Source organism: Myotis nattereri (assembly GCF_964212035.1).
Source record: "Myotis nattereri genome assembly, chromosome: 2".
In the NCBI taxonomy this organism is placed as follows: Eukaryota; Metazoa; Chordata; class Mammalia; order Chiroptera; family Vespertilionidae; genus Myotis; species Myotis nattereri.
In genome coordinates, this window is record NC_138076.1 from 50,295,161 (window position 1) to 50,315,844 (window position 20,684).

Genomic DNA, 20,684 nt, shown 5'->3' on the forward strand with positions numbered 1-20,684 from the left:
TATTTTCATGATTTATTTTGCTTAAAATGTGAATGGCTAGTCCTGAAATAACCATGGTGACCAGGACGTAGTTCTACACAAATTTACTAAGATTGTGTCATCTGGTGTTCCACTAATAAAACAACAACACTGTGGAAAGAGGATTAGTTCTTGGCTTGGCTAAATGTGGGTCACAATTAGCTGGTACCAGGGACAGAAACCCTTCATAGTGGGAAGACAGGAGACACTTCCAAAAAGGAATTAAGGATGATAAGTAGGACCAAATCAAAATATGCTGTCATGGAAATGGTATTTATCATGAATAATTTAATATCCAGTCAATGCATAAAAAGTAGACCTAGAAATAATGCTAAATTACAGAAAAGACTTAAATTAATAGTTAACAATAAAAGCATACTTTAAAAATTTATATAAGCAAATGAAGATTTTTAAAAATATTTAATGGAGAACTCCCTAACAAAGCTTAAATAATGAGAATGATAAAATAGCTCTAACATTGACATTATGTAAAGGTATAAAGTATCTTCTATGGTAAGTCAGTTTTGAATTAATTTATGGGTTTGTTGTATATAATCATGACAGTAATTTATGCTTTGGTATTAACTTTTTATAATTAATAAAAGTTGCAGGAAAAAATCTGCAAAATAAAATACTGTTTAATGGATTTCTAACCAATACTATCCTAACCAATACCAGCTCAAGGAATAACACTTTGCCAATCACCCCTGAAGAGCATCCCTATATCTTATCTTGTCCCAATATCATATCCTTCCCCTTCTATATAACTAATCAGCACCCTCTCCTTTTTAGTCATCCTTTGATTTTTAAATATTTTTCTTACAACCTATTTATTGATAACCATTTATCTACGTACATTATCTTTGACAGTCAATTTAGTTAAATATAAACTCCTTGGCCTATATTATTTTCTTTGATTTTTGCAAATATCTTACTTAGTCTTCTCCTGCTTTATATATTCAAAAGCATTACATTGAAATGTTTTTGATCATCTCGTTTCTTTCCATTTTCATGTTACATATATAAGTTTTTTCTTGGATTGTAATTTTTAGTATGTATTTTTGTTTCCCTTGCTTTGGTTTTCATCTTTAAGAACTCCTATTACTTATGTATAGGACCATCTTTGGATTTACTAAATATTTGTTGCTTTTCTTTTACTTGTTTATTTTCATTTATTTTTCTTTTTTAAATATTTATCTTCAAAAATAGTTACAGAGTAACACAAAAGCTGCAAAGGTGGTACAAAAAAGCTCCTATATATCCATTCCTCCAGTTTTCACTAATATTAACAACTTTCATAATTATATTACATTTGTCAAAAATTTTAAATTAACGTAAGTACAATAACTATATAATAAATAAATATAGTAACTATAAGATATCCTTATTCAAAGCACTAATGTTATTGTTTTTCTATGATTCAATCTAGGATTCTACATTTTATTTAACCCCATAGAGGTTTTTTAAGTAAACTTTTAATTTTAGAACAGTTTTAGGTTTACAGAAAAGTTGTAAGAGAGCACAGAGAGTTCCTATATATCTCATTCCCAATTTTTCATATATTAACAGCTTACAGTAATATGGTATATTTGTCATAATTAATGAACACAATTTAATACACAGCATGGGGCAAAAGTAGGTTTACAGTTTGAGTATGTGAAACACAAAAGTTTATTCTTGTAATATTTCTTAATTATCATAGTACTTTCCATACAAACAACTGTAAACCTACCTTTGCCCCACCCTGTATTATTATTATTGGGGGAGGCAGTCTCCTCCATGCAGTTTTTCAACTTCTACTTTAACACAGAAGGATGGGCCTGAACCCCGGGAACTTCCTTCCTGAGAGATAAAGAGGCCTTCGCTGGACTTACAACCTGGTATGAGAATATATTTCTGCTTCAGGCACAATGAATACTCCTTTGTTCTGCTTAAGCAGGAATGTCAATGGGCCTCAGACATGCCCCCAGCTTTCTCTATTTCAGACTCCACAGGGATGCGATGGAGTCCTTCAATGGCAGTAATGCTAGGCATGGATGGGAAGCTATGCCCTATGAAAACTGATCTTGCTCTGTCTCTTCTATGTGTCAGTAAAGTGTTGTTCCACCCAGTGCTTTATTAGGCTGTGCTTTTCTTGGTGACTCTGAGACCCAGGTAGAATGAGTAGACATGTTTGGATTTCATTTCCTGGTGGCTGGCAGTGTGATAATCTTGGCTATTCTCCATGTGGAGACCACTCTTAGAATAAAAAACTGATGCACAGTACCCTATTTGACAATTATTAACTCTATTTTAAAAATGTTTTTCAAATATTTTATAATGTGTTTTTGCTGTGCCTGATTCCAGAATGTACCAAATTACATTTTCTAGTAGGCAACATGTCGTCTTAGACTGCTCTTAGCTGAGACAGTTTCTGAAGCTTCCTTTGTTTTTGATGACTTTGACAACTTGATGAGTACTGGATAGGTATTTTGTAGATTGCAACTGAAATGGGATTAGTTTAATGCTTTCCTCATGATTAAACCAGGGTTATGGGTTATTGGGAGGAAGACCAAAGAGGTAAAGTGCCTTTCTCATTGCATTATACCAAGGGTACACACAATCAACACGGCTTATTGCTGTCAATGTTAATCTTGATTACCTGACTGAATGCATTTGGCTTTTCCTCTCTGAAGTTACTCTTTTTTTCTTTCTTTTCATAAAGTACATTTTGGAAAGAAATCGCTAAGTGTGGCCAGCCTCAATGAGTGGGAAGCTAAAAGCCACATGCCATAATTTTTTGAAATTATTCTGCACAGGAGATTTGTATATTCTCCCATATTTGTTTACTTACGTATTCAATTATTTACATATATCTATATAGATTTATGGATACTATTTATTTTATACCTTGGGTTGTAATCCAATTCTACTCTATTTTGTTGCTAACATTTCCCACCTTTAGCCATTTGCAGCTCTTTCACTGGTTTCTTTGTCCCGTTAATATTTTATTGGTAATTAATTTCTCACTTTCTGTCACTAAAAGGTACTCCAGACTTATGCTATATATTCCATGCCTCAGTCCTAGAATCAGTAATTTTTCTAGAAACACTGGTTTCTTTCCCTAGGAAATTATATTTGAAACAGAAATATATGCACTGGATGTACTTTGGTGCTGGGTTGTTATTGCTTCTCTACTTCTTACACTAGAAAATATGTACATGTATACTACTAACCTGTGTATAGACACATATCCATAAACATTTTATAATGTCCATCTGCATGTATAGTAACACAAGTTTATACTGATATCTCCAGCACTAATCTATTACCACTTGATCATTCAAGCTTATCGGTAATCTCTCACTCCAACAATGAGAAACCTAATTCTAGTTAATTGTATTTATCTTTCATATATTTTGGTTATAAGAATATACATTGTTCACATACTTCATTGTATTACAGATGTGTAGGTATGTTATTCACCCTTTATGGATTGATTGAACAGTTTTAGTTCCCTGACTTAATTTACTTTTGTAGATTCTGTGATACTTTTTTAAAAAAAGATAGTAGCTATCTAATTGATATTTACTATATTTTCAATAAGTGAGATAGTAACCCATTTAAATAGAATGTATGGCCAAAACAATTTATAAAAATATGCTTAATTTAAAGTTGAATTATCAGGTAATGATATTCATAAATTCTCTACAAATGAGCTAAATTTATGTAATACAAATATGATCATATTATATGCCTTGAAAAGATAACTAGGGATTTTTGAAAAGTATAATTTACTGACGCCTAAAAGCTTGAAGTGAAATACAATTGTAATATCTTATTAACTATGCAAATATATCTTAAATAGTACCATATTTTAATATCACCTGAATTTTTTTGTGGATTGAGAAAGTTTGGCATTATTTGATATAATAAAATAATATACCAAAAATTATTTTCTTGTGACTCTTCCAAGATTCACTGCTGATTATCTGCTTATACTACAGTTGATGTAAATGTTATATCATTGCATCTCAGGAGATCTGAGTCTGTAGGTAGCTTGAATCTCTCTAAATAATTTTGATAAAAAGCAGATTTCAGAAAGTTATTTTTCCTTCCTAATTTATTTCAGCAGATGCTTCTGAAATAAATATACTCTTTGGAGATAATTAATCATAGTGAGCTTTTAAGACATAATTATTTAAAGGTTTATAACATGTTATTTAAATTCTTACTTAGATTGTTACTTAGATCATATAAAACGGTATTCTTAGATAAGATTTTATTATGATTTTGCATATAAACCTCTAAGATCTACTACACAAAGAACATGCATTGAATTTAAATAGTCTAAAAAATGAATTTGAGAAAATGGTTAGCAATACTAAATAGGTATTTTTTTTAGTCTACAGTGTTTAAATAATTTTTATTTTACCATCAAATGTATGTAGTGGTTTACTTAATTTACTTTTTTTTACTTAGGATATTTAAAGGATATCTTCTTATCAGAGCAGAATATTATGAGCTAATAAATGCAGAAGAAAAAATCAAGTTAGCAAAATCACCCTATCACAAAAACTAATGAAATAGTTAAGGAGAATAATATGCATGTGTGCTAAAAATTTAGTACAAATATTAGTGATAAAAATCACTCTTCATATTATGTTAAAGTTCATCCAAAGATTATTTTTTGGCCATGGGGACAAAGCAACTGCCAAGTTGCTAAAAACTGGATTACAAAGCAGTAATCCAGTTTTTAGCAACTGAAACCATGAACAACATTAACTTTCTGAATCATTGTGCAACCAGACATGTTATACCTTCTGATTGATGTAATATGAAGTACATCTTATATGAAGATCTTTTAAACAAAGGAAAGAATAAGTATTTAGTGCTAATTTTCAGCTTATAAAACAGGTAAGGGGAGAGGAACATGCTATGCAACAACATGGGACACAAGGTAATTCAGAAAGCAGGACATTCTACAAGACAGCTGGATGCAGACTTTCAGCAAGTCAATGATAGGGGAAAATGGGTAGAGGTAATGCTCCAAATTTAAATGAATTTAAGATATATAACCTCTAAATGTTGTGTGTATACCTTGGTTAGAATATATAAAAATTAAATATATTGTGTTTGGAGGAAAATCAGAAAAAAATTGAATATGAGCTGGATAATAGATGAGATTATTAAACTATTACTGTTTAGTTAGAGTTAATAATGATATTTTGATTATGTAAAATAACTTCTATATTTTAGAGAGACATAATGGAGTATTGAAGGGTAAAGTAGTGTAATAGCAGAGACATGTCTTATATAACCTCACCAAAGGAAAAAAAAATAGATTAAGCAAATATGGCAAAATATTAAATTATTATATGGAGGGAATATATATTAGGATTAATTATCCTATTCTCTGTAATTTATATATGCTCATTTAAAAATAAAATGTAAAAAAGCAAACAAAATAAAAAAATCAACATTATTTTCCTGCAACTGGATTTGATGAAGCTTATTTTACTCACACTTTAATCAATTTTACTCTGAAGGCTGACTTTTAAAACAAAAATAACACAGCATATAAACTTAATGGCAAAAAAAAAGTTTATCTTTTTCTAATTAGATGTTTTCAGTAAAATCAGAAACAAAGAATATAATTATCTGCATGCCCTCTAAAGAAACTAGACTTTCTTTGGTACAAAGACCAGAGTTTAAGCTATTGAACTAGCTAATAGATACATTGAAAGCAAAATAGAATAAATCTGTGATTTAATTTTCACATTTGAAAAACTGGAATATTGCTATGTTTGCCTTACTTGTTGATTGTAAAGAATAAATAAAATTGATAAATGTAAAGTGCATATAACAATGCTTGATACAGAATGAACTATAAACAGGATATTAGCTGGCATTACTTTATTATCCTATCTAATAATAGACAAATATGGTAATTAACTGTAACTTTGCTACCCTTCCTATTGGCTAATCAGGGCGATATGCAAATTAACTGCCAACCAAATGGCAGCCGGAAGCCAGGCAGCTGAAGCGAACATGAGGCTTGCTTACTCCAGTGATGGAGTAAGCCAACGTTCCCCGCCTGTCGCTGCCAGCCTCTGAGCTGCACTCTAAGAAACAATGTTGCAATTATAGAAGCTAAATAAGCTCCAGAAACCTGCTTTCAGCCAGCCGGGACTCAGAGCTTAGAGCGGCAGTGATGGCAACAATGTTTCAATTATAGAAACTAAAAAAACCCCAAATACCTGCTTTCAGCCAGCCTCAGCCTCAGAGCTGGAGATGGCTCTCAGCTCCAGTGACATCTATAGAAGGTAAATAAATCCCAGAATAAAAAACAACAACAACAACAACAACAAAAAAAACAGAAAAGGAGAGGCTGGGAGCTTCAGTCACCCACCAGCCTGTAAACGGCCCTCAGCCCCTAACCCAGACTGGCCAGGCACCCCAGTGGGGACCCCCACCCTGAAGGGGGTGTGACCAGATGCAAACAGCCATGAGCCCCTCACCTAGGCTGGCCAGGCACCCAAGCGGGACCCCCACCCTGCTCCGGGACACCCTTCAGGGCAAACCAGCCGGCACCCACCCATGCACTGGGCCTCTATCCTATCTAGTAAAAGGGTAATATGCAAACTGACCCTAACAGCAGAAAGACTGGGAATGACTGGTCACTATGACACACACTGACCACCAAGGGGCAGACGCTCAATGCAGGAGATGCCCCCTGGTGGTCAGTGCACTCTCACATGGGAGGAGCTCTGCCCAGCCACAAGCCAGGCTGATGGCTGCCAGTACAACAGTGGTGGTGGGAGCCTCTCCTGCCTCCTTAACAGCGCTAAGGATGTCCGACTGCAGTTTAGGCCTGCTCCCCACTAGCAAGTGGACATCCGCCGAGGGCTGCCGGGCTGCCAGAGGGATGTCTGATTGCCATCTTAGGCCCATTCCCCCGGGGAGCGGGCCTAAGTCAGCAGGTGGTCATCCTCTGAGGTTGTACCAGACTGTGAGAGAGCACAGGCTGGGCTGAGGGAACCTCCTTCCCCCCCACCCCCACCCTAGTACACAAATTTCTCTGCACTGGGCCTCTGGTTATCAATATTCATTATCCACATGGACAGTGTTATATAGGAAGTAAAGAAGCAGAAATAATTCACAGTCCCAGATAGGAATTAGATAAAATGTTCTTTTGCATACTGTAAAAAAAAAAAAAAATTAGAGGGAGTCCATGAACCAAGCAATGAAGCAGAAGTCTTCTTGGTTGTCTAGTCAAACAACTGCTAGATAAGAATGATCAGAGAATAAATACTAGGTATATAAATAATTGTGCTACTAGTCAATGATCACATATTTTGATTTTCCAGAATTTTCTTGACTTTCTGGAAATCTTGTTTGGTTTCTAACATACCAGAAAAATACTAAAATGTGGTTTTCAAATGATATTAAATTTTTCTAAATATTTAAAGAAAATAATTTTAGCTTTAATTAATATTTGTGTTAAGTTATTTCCTTTTACTTCTCATTTTTGTATCTATTTTTATTATCAATTTTAAAAATACAAGATTATCTGAAACCCATATAAAATTTCGTATCTATAAAATATGTATTGTGGTACAGTGGGCCTTGAATTACGAGTGTCCCAACTAGCGAGTTTTTTGAGATACCAGCTGTCTCTTGGCTGATTTTTTGCATTGAGTTGATAGAGTAATTTGAGTTAACAAGCTCCTTAATGAGCTCCTTAACAAGCTCGGTCTTGGAACGAATTAAACTCGTAAGTCAAGGCCCCACTGTACTTTTTTTTCCCCAATAGTTTTCCAAATAATCTTGCAGTCTCAGTATCTCTATTCTGTATTTACAATCTTGGCAGATTAATATAATAAAAGCCTAATATTCAAATTGACTGAATGGTGGAAAGACCTGCTGAATGACCGTGCACTGACCACCAGGGGGCAGAACCAACACAGGAGCTGCCTCCAACCAGCGGGGGGTGAGGTCGGCAAGCGAGAAGTGCCAGGCAGCCAACCAAGGCATGTGCCAGTGGGGGCCCCCTGATCACTGGCCAGGCCTAGGGATCCTACAATACATATTGGAAACAATCTCTTAGATTTAAAAATTAAAACCTGGCAAGGCTACTCTACCACTGAAAAAACAGGATGATGCAGCAATGACATGCATGGACTCTGGCTTGCACATTTTGTGGTCAGTCCTGACTCTGACACTTATAACTATGTGACAAAGCCAATTACTTAACTTCTCTCTGCTTCAGTTTTTCCACCCATAAGATGGGCAAATGGTACTACTGCCTCAGAAGGATCATGTTATGTACTACTTTTTATAATCAGGGCAAAAAATGTAGCTGCCCATACAACAGAAAGATGCCTTTCACCTACATGAAAAATATTCACGGGTGCATGCAGTGTCCCGAATTGCAAGAGGGATGTCTGACTGCTGGTTTAGGCCCAACATCTTCCAAGGGATCCTGGATTGCAAGAGGATATAGGCCAGGCTAAGGGACCCCCCACCCATGCTCAAATTTTGTGTATACACATATGTATATATGTGTGTGTATATATATATATATATATATATATATATATATATATATATATATGATATAGATAGATATGTATGTAGATATAGATATAGATACAGATAGATGTAGATAAAGATAGAGATATATCTATCCTGTATGTAATATATCTATGAAAAATCTGTATGGTTATCATATTGCAAACAAAATAATTTCCTATTTTGACAGTGGAAGCATGGTCCAAAATGACTTCTATGTACACTTTAACGTTTTCCAACTACTTTTTACAAAAGGACTCTGTTGAACCAAATTAATCTTACCTTTTCTCTTCCAAAAATGTTAGTTTTTTTCTCTGCATTGATATTCTTCCCATTTGGCCCAATGTATGTATTATCTCAAGTCAATTTCTTGCATATACTAGAGAACCAATTTACATCAATCATAGTCTACCAAGATTGCTCATTCACATGATACACTATATCAGTGATTTTCAAGATTTCTCAACCAGTGTGCCACCTCACACTAGTGTGCCACAAGAATTTTTCAACATGCAATACCTGATTACATAGTCAGGGGCACTTACCTCTTTTCTCTTAGTTCATCAAATAAAAAAATGACAACAGCAGCACAATAGCCATCATGTGAATGAATCAAAATTATACCAATTTTTTATGTCAGATTGGCAAAACATGTACTACTAGAGGCCCGGTACATGAAATTCATGCACAAGAGGGGGGGTGTCCCTCAGCCCAGCCTGCACCCTCTCCAATCTGGGACCCCTTGGGGGATGTCTAACTGCTGATTTAGGCCAGATACCACAGGCAATCAGACATCTCTATCTCAATCCAGGACCACTGGCTCCTAACCACTCACCTGCCTGCCTACCTAATGCTCCCAACTGCCCTCCCTGCTGGCCTGGTCACACCCCCAACTGCCCTCCCCTGCCAGTCTGATCACCCCTAACCCTTTGCCAGCCTGATCTCGCCCCTAACCCTCTGCCAGCCTGATCTCGCCCCTAACCCTCTGCCAGCCTGATGTCACCCCTAACTGCCTCTGCCTTGGCCCCCACCACCATGGCTTTGTCCAGAAGGAAGTCAGATGTCTGGAAGATGTCTGGTTGACCTGGTCCAATTAACATATCACCCTTTTATTAATATAGATACTTTTGGTGTGGTGTGCCACAGAATTTTTGTAATTAGTTTACGTGTGCCATGAGATTAAAAGGGGGTTGAATGTTGCTGCCCTATATTGTAGCAATTCCTGAACAGGTATAATTTTAAGTTTATCCAAGTGTTAGAGGATGGATGTTAATTTTTCCTTTTCACATTTCTACAGGAGAGGCTTCAGATGTCTACACTCTTCTCATCAAGAGTATCAACAAGGTAACCATGTTTTCCCTTTGCTTCCTCCACTATCACTTCCCCTAGGTAAGAGGAACATAGAACTTAATTAATGACAGTTTACCACTTTAAGTAATATTTCCCACAGTGTGTTTTTCCTGCTTCTTTTAAAGTTTTATGCAGGAAGTGCTTTGGTCCTACCAACCCTCCCTCTTGGGAGATTCTTCTTGAGATACTTTGAGGGATCCACAATTATCTTACTCATCCATCTATAATTAGGCATGTATTTGATTTTGAAGCAGAAAGTAATAGCCTTAACTTCGTTCCCTAAATCTGTTCTTATTAGATGCTACTGATTAAACAGATATGTTCATACGAGTTTGGCTTTTACTAGTAAATGTCCTCTCTCAGTCATAACCTAGAGGGTAAAAACTGTGTCTAGCAGGTTTATGTTTTATGGATATGCACCTTCTACAGTACATTTTAATCACATTTGTCTCCTTTGGCTCCATACTTACCATGTAGTAGTTTAGATAAGCCTGAGGTGTTGGTACAAATAGATTCTGTTTTTTCATCATAGGAATCCTGGAACTCTGTATGCATTTAAATGTTTAATCCATTATGCAGGGATGGGGTATTTTTATTATTGTACAAATTTTAGGGGTCAGTCTTCTCTGTTTTTTTTCTGACCCTATTTCTTATTATATATAAATTTACGTTGTTTATTTACCTTGCAGAAATTTTTGTAGAGTAAATAAAATAATGCATGTAATGTTTTTAAGTATTATATTAGGTTCAGAGTAATTGGTGTATATTTTGAGGATTGCCACCTCTCTGCTCAATAATTAATTCACTTCAGTCATCCCTCTAAATTTTCTCTCAACTCTTTGGTACAAGTTCTATAATTATTGTCATTTTATAGGTGATAAATTTGAGAAAAAGAAAAATGAAGTAGTTTTCTTAAACCCTACACCTGGAAAGTCACTTCCAGAGCCCCTTAGTCATTGCCCTGTACAATGCTTCATAGATATTCACTATCTTATATTTTGCTTTGGTTTAGGTTCTGAAAGGTGAACATGGTGGATGGTTAGCATAGTGGTTGCCGCAGGTAGGCTAAATAACCATCTCAGATGGTAGTTTAATTGAATTTATTTAAGGGAAGATGTTAGGAGATGGGATACTCAAAGGGAAGGGCTACACAGCACCAAGCCAAGTGGACAGTGGGTCGATGATGGCAGCACTCAGGATCTGGAGTTTCACCCTGATATGCAGTCACTGGCAGGAAACTTGTCCTCAGTGGGCTTGGGGCTGGCTCACTGGGCTTGGAATGTGGATGGGATGCAGATGTGCGGTCAGTTGCCTTCAGGACAGTTTCAATTCCTTGTATGGCCTGACTCTTGCTGTCCAACAAGCTTTTTCTTCCTGGTCTTCTGTTCTTCTGTGATGGGAAGCTTACAAATGGCCATTAAAGATTATGTTGCTCTAAAGAGCTAACAGGTTCTGTGCTTCATTCTGAGGAGACAAAGATGAGTTAAAATAATTACTGATATTCCAGTAGCGAAAAAGGAGTTATAGAAAAGATTAACATTTTACATCATTTTTGCATCCATTCTTGGTAATTAAATTTGATATTGGCTGGAAACACACTATATTCCACAAAAATACATTATATTCCAAATTTATTCACATGCAATTCTAAGTAATCATATCATATTACAGTTTTGAGTTAAATTACAGGCAGGAGGTATTGTGTTGATTTCATTGTCAAACTAGATGCATATCTTTATCCCTAGGAAGTGAAGTTTTGGTTAATTTGAATTATGTCTCCAGAGATAATATTAAACAGGTCACAACTTAGGAAGTCAAGCAAAGGGAATTGCTGTTGAGAGAATTTTTGAATGTGTGCTCACATAGCTTCATAACACTGTAAACTGACCAAACTCCTTAACCTGCGTGCTGTTTCTTATTCTCAGAAAACTTTTTAGAGAGGAGTACTAAAGTGTGGAAGAATTAAATTCACTGAATTTACTTACTGATAGGTGTGAGGGTCGGTAACAGATGGAATGTAAAGGTAGTTCTGCTAATGGCTTTTTTGACTGGTATAAGCCCAGTTAAGTTACTAAGAACACAATCAATTTTGCAAACCCAAGGATTAAGATAAATGCTTCTGATCATAACTATATTTTAAGAATAGATCCAGAGGCTAATAAAGGTAAAACCATGTGTTGATTCAGCCTATAGTTTGGTTCACCGTATTTTAAAGATTCTTCAAGTTTGTATATTGGCAGTAAGGAAAAGAAATCAAACATGTAGGTTAGACTATTAACTCCAATGTTCTTGTGAGTTATTTACCAAAAGGGGGGAAGGGACAAGTAAAATATTTATGATTAAGTGAACAGTACCAAATGTTAAATGCAATATATTAAAGTAAGCATAAAATGACTATCTACATTATATGTAAATCAAAGGTATTTATTCTACTATCAAAAGGTGATTTTAAAAAAGCTCTTAGTATATTTATCTCTGTAAGATTTGTTGCAAAGTAGATATGTTACAATGTGAGCATTATTTGTAAAGCAATATTTAGCTATGCACTATTCCTCTTTGGATTTTTTCACGAAATCAAATACTTTCTGTGATGAGACTATAAAAACCCACAGCTGAATTTTTAAATGGAGTAAGCAAGAAAACACTGTGTGTGTGTGTGTATGTGTGTGTAGGTGGTTAGTGGATTTAAAATGCAAGAAGGTAATACATAGTATAATTTCATAGTATAATTTGTTAAGGGCAGATTTGACGTATTAGATACCAAACTTTCTTCGCAGTATTTTCCCAAACATAGCTAACACCTTCCTCACCTTTCTTTTAAATTATTCAGTCCCCATTTTAATAGTTTCATACAACCAATGCAAGTGTATGCTTGACTTAAGAAATGTGTTACCTATATGTCCACAGAAGAAAACACTTAAACATATATTCATTAATAGATTTCAACACTAATGAACTATATCTCCCTATCCAATGTAAGAACTGGATTTACCGAAGCTATTTAGATATATACAGTGTTTCCTCATTTATAAGCACCTAAGCAGATGTGTGTTTCAACCATGATTTAAGGTTAGGTTCAAGGGACAAAAAGGTCTGGAGCATGTAGTCATACAACTGACAATTCTGCAAATCTCCTTTTGCAATTATTATTTATTGATCTTCCTAGATTAAGAGTATTCTGTGTGCCACTGAGAACATAGCAGTGGACAAAGCAGATAGTGTGCCTGCTATCAAAGCTCACAGTGGCTCCCCTTTAAAAATGTCAATGTCACATTGACTGACGTTATCTATGATTATCTGTATTCAGTAACCTCATTAAGGAAGTATCAGATTGGCATAAATTGAGAGAAAGGGAAAATTCTCAGCAGTAGCTGTGGTTTTGTTTCTCTAGGGAAAAGCTTATGTAGCCTTGTAAGCCAGCAAGCTTAAAAATTCCAGACCTCTTGAAAGTGATATTTCTCAACCAAGCAAAATAAATTAAGTATGCATTGGAGCAAAAGTCAATCAATGTCCATAAATCACTAATATAGTGTAAATAGAGAATCAGAAAAACAACATCATGATACAATATTGTAGATTTAGTAAAATATAGGATATGCAACAAAAGGTTTAAGGCAAAAGATAAATCGATTTTTTTTTCTGAGCAACATTTTGTTTTTGATCAAAGATATCTAAATTTAAAATAAAGTGAGGATTTTCAAGTGTTCACATACTAGCTTTAAGGTATTTCAGAAGAGATAAAGATTAATCAACATCAAAGTCATCGGTATAGTTTGAAGGGATGGCTTTCAATGTATTTATTAAAAATCAGAATTTTGTTACAATTTTTAGTTAGCAATGAAATAATAGCATATATATATATGTAGTTCTAATTCTGGGGCAAGATTAGCATACTTCAATGGCATAGCCCTTTTGTAGTTTCAACTGTTTCAGTGAGCTCTTAATGAGATCGCTAAACATTGGAAAGCTGAAACTGCCATGTCTCCCAGGACACTGAACTGTAGAATGTTCGCTTGGCTCACAGCCCTCCAGGCCTCACCTCATCCCACTCTGGGCATGCCGACTATGCATTTGACCAAAGTCTTAAGAAGACTTTTATGCGGATTTCCAGCACTGTTCTTCTGTTTGCTCTCTTCTCTGTCGAACCCTAATTTTCAAATTTCAGTCATCTCCAAACTCCCAAACTTCAGTGCAATGTTTCTTCTGCCAGTGAGTTTGCTGATCTCCGCTAGGATTTCTTCCTTGTGCTGTTGTATGGAACAGGGGCCCAGGCACAAAGCCAGTGAAGCAGGCTTTTTGGACTGGAGCACAGGGTGTTTCATTGGGCAGGATGGTTCCCGGGCTCTTTGTCCCTGGGAGTTGAAGAATGAATCCATGGATGGAAGGTGGTTTAGCAAAGATGGAAATTCTATTGAAGGACAAGTACAGACTCCCATGTGGGTAAGGGGAAAGAATCACACAGCACAGACTCCCACATGGGGAGGGGAAAGGGTCCCGCCGAGTCCCTGTTTCCAGGGTTTATAAAGGCTGTAGATCCCCGTGCCCTGATATTTGCTCTGATTGGTCACTATTCCCTTTGACTGGTTACTATAGTAACTCCTGGGCTCAAAGGTCAAACCTCACATTGGATGTGTGAGGTTCTCCACCCTCCTTCCTTATTGTTTTCCTATTCCCTTTGGGCTTTCTTCTTCTCCTTCTAAGTGAACGGCTTCCTTCTCTTTATTTTGTAAATATAGGCCTTTCTTGGCTACTTCCAGTTCCCTTGTCTTATGGAAATATACCTGTTGCTGCTCCCTTGTCTTATGGAAATGCAACTGCACCTGGCTTCCTTGTGTTATGGAAATGTACCTTCTTCCAGTCTGCAGCCCCATGCTTTTCCATGGACCCCAATTCTAAAAAAAACCCTAAGCCTGCCTATGTTCCCACAAAATTCCTGCTTCCTCTCTCTCTCTCTCTCTCTCTCTCTCTCTCTCTCTCTCTCTCTCTCTCTTCCTTTCTTTAAAAATAAAAGAAAATGCTCATATTTCTAACTCCTTTAATGCTTCCTATAATTATTTCAAGCTATTTTATATGTGAATTCTTATCTTTTCTTTGTTATATAATCTATTTCAAAATAATCTCATACTGCTTATTGATATAACTTATTCTATTTACTAAATTAAATTATATTCTTTGGATTTCTCAATTATGCTAGGTGGTTTTAAGTTACTTTTTTAGGTGAGGGAATTAAATTTTATATTTATCTCTTTTATTTCAATTGCTACAGAGCCAATCCTATATAATCTTATATAATAAAATGCTAATATGCAAATCGTCCAAATAGCAGAATGAGCAGTTGCTATGACGCACACTGACCACCAGGGGGAAGACGCTCAATGCAGGAGCTGCCCCCTGGTAGTCAGTGTGCTCCCACAGAGGGAGTGCCACTCAGCCAGAAGCTAGGCTTACAGCTGGTGAGCACAGTGGTAGTGGCAGGAGCCTCTCCCACTTCTGCAGTAGTGCTAAGGGCCCCTTGGGGGATGTCCACTGAGGGATCCTGGACTACGAGAGGGCACATGCCAGGCTGAGGTGACCCCCTCCCCCCTAGTGCACAAATGTCGTGCACCAGGCCTCTAGTATTTATGTAATGAACCAACCAAAATATTTAGTAATTAACATTAATTTCAATAAATTTTTAAACTATGTGTTCTTATCTATATTTATTAAAAATTAATATAAATACATATTTAAAATAACAACCATTCATTTTTAATTACCCAGTATTTTTATTTCTCTAATATTACTAGACATCCATTAGATAAAAAAATGTTTTGATTTATAAAATATTAACAATGAAAATTTCTTATACTAGATATACTTGTTTTTTAAGATACAGAAATTGAGACTAAGGAAGGTTGAATGTTGTCAAAGTCTACACAGCTACTTGAGAGAACTATAGTTAGAACACTAGTTTTCCAATTTCCAATTGAATGCTCTTTAATCCAAATAGTTTATGTGTGACCTTCATAAATGATTAATGGAGAAATATAACATTTTTAAAACCTGGTTCAAAGAAAGTACATAAATCATTTCAAGTGTTTGTAGATTTAGAACAGAAAATCATTTACTGAATTTCATTTGAATAATTTTATAACAACTTATTGAACAGTTTGAACTTTGGGCTAGACACGAAAGCAAAAGTATTTTTATTTTTCTCAACTCACCCTCACTCTGCTTTGAGTACTTTTGCTTTGTTATTGGGTAAAAAACAAACAAACAAACTTATCAATAGCTAGGAAAATGACATACATTTTTCAGGTATTGTTGATTATGTCAAAAATACTCAGTTGATTCTAGTTATAATCTCTAATCTCATATACATTTTAAATATGACCCCTTCTCCCCAACAATGAGAATTGGTGTGAGTAGGGAAAGTGATCTCTTCTTTTATTCTTTCTCTCCTTTTCTTAGCTTTGAGGGGAAAGGGGGTACATTGTCTATTTCTGGGATATACATCTCTTCCTTCTTCATTGTCTAGGTTAATTTGGTTCAGAAAAAATGTGAAGAAAAAAGAATAAGAGCCTGTTGGTTACCTAATACTTTCTCTGTTCTTTCTCTATTGATTGTGCTATTTCTGTCTCTTTCATTTTTGCAGAAGACTAGAAATGCTAATTATTTCGAGAGAAGTATGTGAATGATTTGAGAGTTTCTTAGTAAAGTCTTTAAAATTGTGTTTCTTTTGTTGATATGTAGATTCTGACTCCATCATATCTCTCTGTACCTCAGCTTCACCTTCACATCACACCTAAGACTCTTACTCTCATCTTGAATAGATATAAGCAATATGTAAAATGTGACACTCTTAGGACTCAGTAATATAATTGAGCAAGAGTACCCAGAATATAGAAGAATGTTCCTATAAATTAATCTTTTTCAGAATTTAAAAATCAGGTTTTCAGTAATAGAAAAAAAAATAAATGCAAGATTGTTGCCATGGCCTAAAAATACAACTTTCTTGATTATTTAAAACAAAAGCAAAACAAAACAAACAACAACAAAAACCACTCTCTCCTGAGAAGAGAATTATTCTTTTAGTCTTTTAAATTAACTTTCAATTTAAAATAATCCTTTTATAACTGTTTAGTCATTAAAAGCTGTCATCACCACCATAACCTATTTTTCCTCAGTGACCAATTATCCATATTTGTGGAAAGATTTAATGGAGGAAAAATGAAGCTGAACATAAATATAGCCCCTGCACAATGCTTTAGTCTTCATTTATACAGGTAAGCAGAGCTGGAAATCTGACACTCAGAATGTATTTTTTTTCTTATGGTTTAGAACTTAACTGCATTATTACTCAATATTAGTGACTGAATTATCTATTTCTTTGTTCCCCATAATATCGGACATACTATAGAGCACATTGTGAGCCTCTATTAATTAATTGTTTATTTGAATATGATAACCTACCAATAGAAATCCTTTTGTGATTTTTACACTATATTATAACCATGGGTAGAACTTCTATATTTAGGCAAACTGATATTGGAGGTAGTGGAAATGAGGTAGTTTGGTTCTAAAAGCATCATCATTTAACTCAGATGATCTAGGAAGAATTTCTTGGGGTGATTAATGCACATTTATTTTCTAAATTGAATTTCTTTTAGAAAACCCCTTGCTTTTTATAATATCTGCAGTATATAAATTTATATCTGCCTCTCATATCAACCAATCAACCAATCATCTACCCATCTTTCATCCATATAATCAAAGCAGATCTTCCCCTGGTGCTGAGGTAGATGGAGAGGTGAGACAGTCAGAATCTGTATATTCAGAAAACATTTTAATTCCAGTAAAAAAAAACAAAAAAACAAAAAACAAAACATCCAGTACATTCTTCCTTATTTGCCACAATCAGAATTCCCACTGAAGAGTGCCAAACAGTGAATTTTGTACTAAGCTGAGATCTTGGGAATAAAGAAAATCTGAGCAAAACTAAACAGTGAAGTATCCCATGTATTACAACAAGCAGGGCCCTTTACAACATGTCAAAGCCCAGTCCTTGGCTTTCTTTGACAGAGAGTCTAAATCTTTGGAAACTTACTTACATTCTGTAGTTAATACAAAAGAATCGTGCACATGTGAAATGAGAAAATGTTACACTTCCTTCCATGCATACTATGAACCCTCTTGGGTTATGAGAATTACAGTGCTTACATTTCACCATGTAATTTTCAATTGAATGTTGAAACCATTTCGCTCTTGAAGGATGATGTCTTAAGAAATATTTTAAATTGTATTTATTCAGAAAAAAATATCTTATTTTGGTTATTAAAGAAAATTATGTTACTTTAATGACAAAAAAACTTTGCTCTGGTATTATCCAAATGCATTTAGTATGCAAAGATATTCAGAATGCCTGCTAGCAGTACAGATTACCATAAATTAGTAGATTTGAAAGAAGAAACACATTGATTTGATGCTTGCAAAAATGAGTACATTTGTAGGAACTGAGCAATTTCACACTTATGTTTGTATGTTCTCTATGCCTTGTAATTCCAAGCAGATATTTTGCTGATATCATATAGCAAGTATACATAATTATCTTTTCTACTGTGATGATTTTTGGCTTTTCAATAGTATTAAAATGCTATAGATCCATCTTTTTATGGTAGTAATGAAACAATAACTAGCACAAATATAATAGAATTTTTAAGTTGCATGCACTGCATGATAAACCACAAGCCAACATTTTGTGTGTGTGTTTTTTTCCTATTACTACATGAGAAGTATAAGTCACATGTGCCTAAAATCAGTATTAGGTTGGAAGATTAAAGACAAAAAAATGTGGAAAGCAGAAATACAATTCATTTATTTTGTTAAGTTTGCAATAACATTACAAAGTTGAAAAACGCTGAAGAAAGGATGAAGATACTGTGTTCTGTTAATAACTAGGTTTGTGACTTCTATAAAGTAAATCATATTTCCTAAAGCTCAGTTTATTCAAGTGTAAAATGATAACTTAAGGTTGAAATAAATAAACATTCCTGGTATTTTTAGAGATAAAATGTAATATATAATAATTTCATGAAGTGTAGGCAATGCAACCACAATCAACCCTTAACTTTTATTCCCCTTCATTTTCCCATCCCTTCATCATATGTCTGTTCTCCCTTCTCCAAGCTGTTTCATAATCCTTAGATAGAAACATTTGATCTGTTTTTTTTCAATTTCCAGCACTATTGAGCAGAATTTTGTTGATTTTTTGACATATGGTAGTTTAAATTTATTGAAAATTTAAACTCAATATAAATTACAGATATCCAAGTAAAATATATGAAAACAAAAGGATTTTATTATTTTTTCATGTGTCACATTTTTGTCAAAGCTCTATTTATTCATTTCAAAAATTATTTTTGGATATATTTTCTATTTCTATTATTATTTAGAAAATTAAACATTAATGTTTTATAGCAAAATATATATGACATATTGAAGTAGACAACACTGCATAGTTAAGTACTAATTTGATAAACATGGAGGATTATGAGAGATTAGAGAGAACAACAATTACTAATCATTGAAGTCAATAAGAAATACAGAGCAATCAGAATATTATTTTAATAATATAAACACATAAAGACAATATAAAAAATAAGTTATTGCCTTTCTGTGTGGTTCTTTGTTTACCAGGAATCAAAACTCACTAATGAGCTTAAGGCAAATAGAAAATGTATTAGACGATTACCAAAGTGTCATAAAGAATCCAAGAGCAATAATTCGGCCTCGTTTTATGATGTAGTTAGTCAAGGAACTTGTAAACTTCAGGAACTAAAATTAGTATCCTCTCACTGCTGTCTCTCCTTCTCTTAGGCCACTTGACCTGTCCTCACTGCTCCTCATTAATCTACCTCTTTCCTATCTCTACAATGGTCACCTCCCTGCATTGTCTGGTTTTTCTCCTTGCCATATCCTAAATGAGACAACCACCAGTGTGCTTCTTGATGTTGAGGGAAAAGATGTCTCCTAAAGTCCTATCAGATATCATGGTTGTGGGCCTTTAAGATGATGGCAACTTCATAGTTTTGGATTCTTTTTTCTTTCTCCTTGACATTACCTGCCTTCTTGTTGATGCTATTCAATACATATATTTTTTGAGTACAGTATTTATTGAGCAATTTATTTAAAAAAAATAGAGCCACTTTTAGTTGCTTATGTTTGAATTGAACCCATTATTTCTGGAAAGTTTATGCATATTGATAGATTCAAACTGAAATAAAATTATATTCTCTCCTCATTGGTTTTAATACCCTCAGAAATATTCTCCATACATAATCTCCAAGGTTAAACCAAAATATATAAGCACATTTTAATAATTATCACTTATTAATGATTATTTATATAAAAACCTGCTTTGCAAATGGCTCATGGTACAGGTAAATATCTGATCTAATTATAGGCCTGAGGCAGTGGACATGATGGGCATGCTGCTCCCTTGCAGCGAAACTACTTCTGACACTATCATTATTGGCTCTTCAGGCAAGGCAGGAACAATTTCATCAGACAGGTGAGCAAACTAATCCAATGACCTGGAAGGCTTAATGGATTTTTGGAGTTTAGATATAGATAGAGTCAACAGAATCATTTAAAATACTATCATTTACTTTTGAAAACACCACACTTTTAATCAATGACTCAAATTTCAATTAGTGGATTTGTTAGGCAGCAAATATAACTTAAATTGTGATTTAGTAACTACAGAAATCCAGCCGTGGGCAAAC

General features: G+C 34.6%; 1 protein-coding gene across 1 annotated transcript in view; it reads left to right on the forward strand.

The window, feature by feature from the left end:
• LOC308513695 (uncharacterized protein) overlaps positions 1-20,684 on the forward strand; it is a gene marked incomplete at its 5' end in the record, with an annotated part of 75,508 nt that overhangs the window by 10,958 nt on the left and 43,866 nt on the right. The window contains one exon of the mRNA XM_081083868.1: positions 9,869-9,915. Coding sequence (XP_080939994.1) covers positions 9,869-9,915 — 47 coding nt within the window. The remainder of the gene's footprint in view (positions 1-9,868; positions 9,916-20,684) is intronic.